The sequence below is a fragment of the Nicotiana tomentosiformis genome, chromosome 8 (genome assembly GCF_000390325.3).
Source record: "Nicotiana tomentosiformis chromosome 8, ASM39032v3, whole genome shotgun sequence".
Classification (NCBI taxonomy): Eukaryota; Viridiplantae; Streptophyta; class Magnoliopsida; order Solanales; family Solanaceae; genus Nicotiana; species Nicotiana tomentosiformis.
Genome location: NC_090819.1, coordinates 51,945,013 through 51,946,662, shown reverse-complemented (window position 1 = coordinate 51,946,662; position 1,650 = coordinate 51,945,013). Strand labels below are relative to the sequence as shown.

At 39.6% G+C, this 1,650-nt stretch overlaps 1 protein-coding gene across 1 annotated transcript; it reads left to right on the top strand.

Annotated features, from left to right (window-relative positions):
- The first annotated feature begins 1,016 nt into the window (after nt 1–1,016).
- LOC138897470 (uncharacterized) lies at nt 1,017–1,650 on the top strand. The gene is made up of 2 exons (XM_070183440.1): nt 1,017–1,330; nt 1,443–1,650. Exons 1-2 carry the CDS (start codon nt 1,017–1,019, stop codon nt 1,648–1,650), a joined length of 522 nt encoding a protein of 173 aa, XP_070039541.1.

Below are 1,650 nucleotides of genomic sequence, written 5' to 3'. Positions count from 1 at the left end.
TTGAGCCATTGTTGAACACCTAACTCTGGTCAACTAATGGAGGAAAACTTTTAAAATTATGAGATTGTCTTACTCCAGAGGTCCCATGTTGTTCTTCCCTTTGGCGGTTTGACCGGCAAAACAAACTTCTTGAATCAAACTTATTCCCACTCATGTGAACGGAACATAGATTATGCAAATATAATAATTAAAAAAAAAGGTTATTTCTGATGCAGAGCAAAGGACTTATCTTTTCTTCCGAATACCGTGTTGTGTAATAACATTTGATCTGAAGCATTAAATGAAACTGGCCTATACTATCACCAGAAAATTAAGCTTAACCAGGGTCTTGGATACCACGTTTGGTGAAGTCCAAACACAGATTTGATAGTGGAGTCCTCCTTTATGAAATTTAAGTGAACATGTAGTGACACAGTCATTCTCCTTAAAAAGTAATGAAAATGGTCGTTGCACCACTGCATGCATTCAAGGCTGAAATATTTTAGGTTGTTTAGCTAACATCCTTACTGTTGCAAGATGTAAAATTATAACCCAAGCTTGCAGGCCATGTGCACCAGATAAAGCCCCAGGGCGCCTGATGGCTACACAATGGCATTTTACCAAAAAACTTGGGGACTTTATCAAGCCCGACATCATGGCAGCAGTCAACCATTTCTACCATAACTGTTATACGGTCAAATCGAGCAATGCCTCCTTTATTGCACTTGTTCCCAAGAAAAAATGTGCAATAGAGCTCAAGGACTTTAGACCAATAAGCCTTATTGGAAGTGTGTATAAGATAGTGGCTAAACTTTTAGCAGAAAGGATAAAGACAGTGATGGGGAAGCGGGAAGCTAATCTCAGGGGAACAGAATGCATTCCTAAAAGATAGACAGATAACTGATGCAGCACTCATTGCAAATGAACTACTAGATGAGAGACTAAAAAGTGGAGTCCCTGGAATTTTATGCAAACTAGACATAGAGAAGGCATTTGATCAAGTTAGTTGGTCCTATCTACTGTCAACATTAAGGGGAATGGGGTTTGGTGAAAGATGGATAAGGTTGATCAAGTTCAGCCTAACCACTGTCAAGTATTCACTCTTTATTAATAGATCTCCAATTGGCTTTTTCTCCCCTCAGAAAGGGATTAGGCAGGGAGACCCTCTTTCACCTTTTCTCTTCATCATAGCAATGGAAGGCTTGAGCAAAATGCTTGATAAAGCAAGACAATTAGAATGGATTGAAGGGTTCAGGATAAACAACAATTCGTGGAATTCAATCTCAGTCTCCCATCTACTATATGCAGATGGCACACTAATCTTCTGTGGGGCTGAAAAACTGCAACTGCAGTACCTTATCTAACCCTACTTATTTTTGAATCTATTTCAGGTCTGCACATAAACATGCTGAAAAGCATGATATATCCTGTCAATGTGGTACCTAACTTGGAGGAACTGGAAGACATAATGAGTTAATGAGTTGTGACATTGGCTCATTTCCTACTACCTATCTTGGACTTCCCTTGGGAGCCAAACATAAGTCAGTGGAGGCATGGAATGCTGTGATTGAGAAAGTGGAGAAAAGATTAGCAACTTGGCAGATGCAATATCTCTCAATGGGTGGAAGGGTGACTCTGATTAATAGTGTCCTGGACAACATACCAATTTAA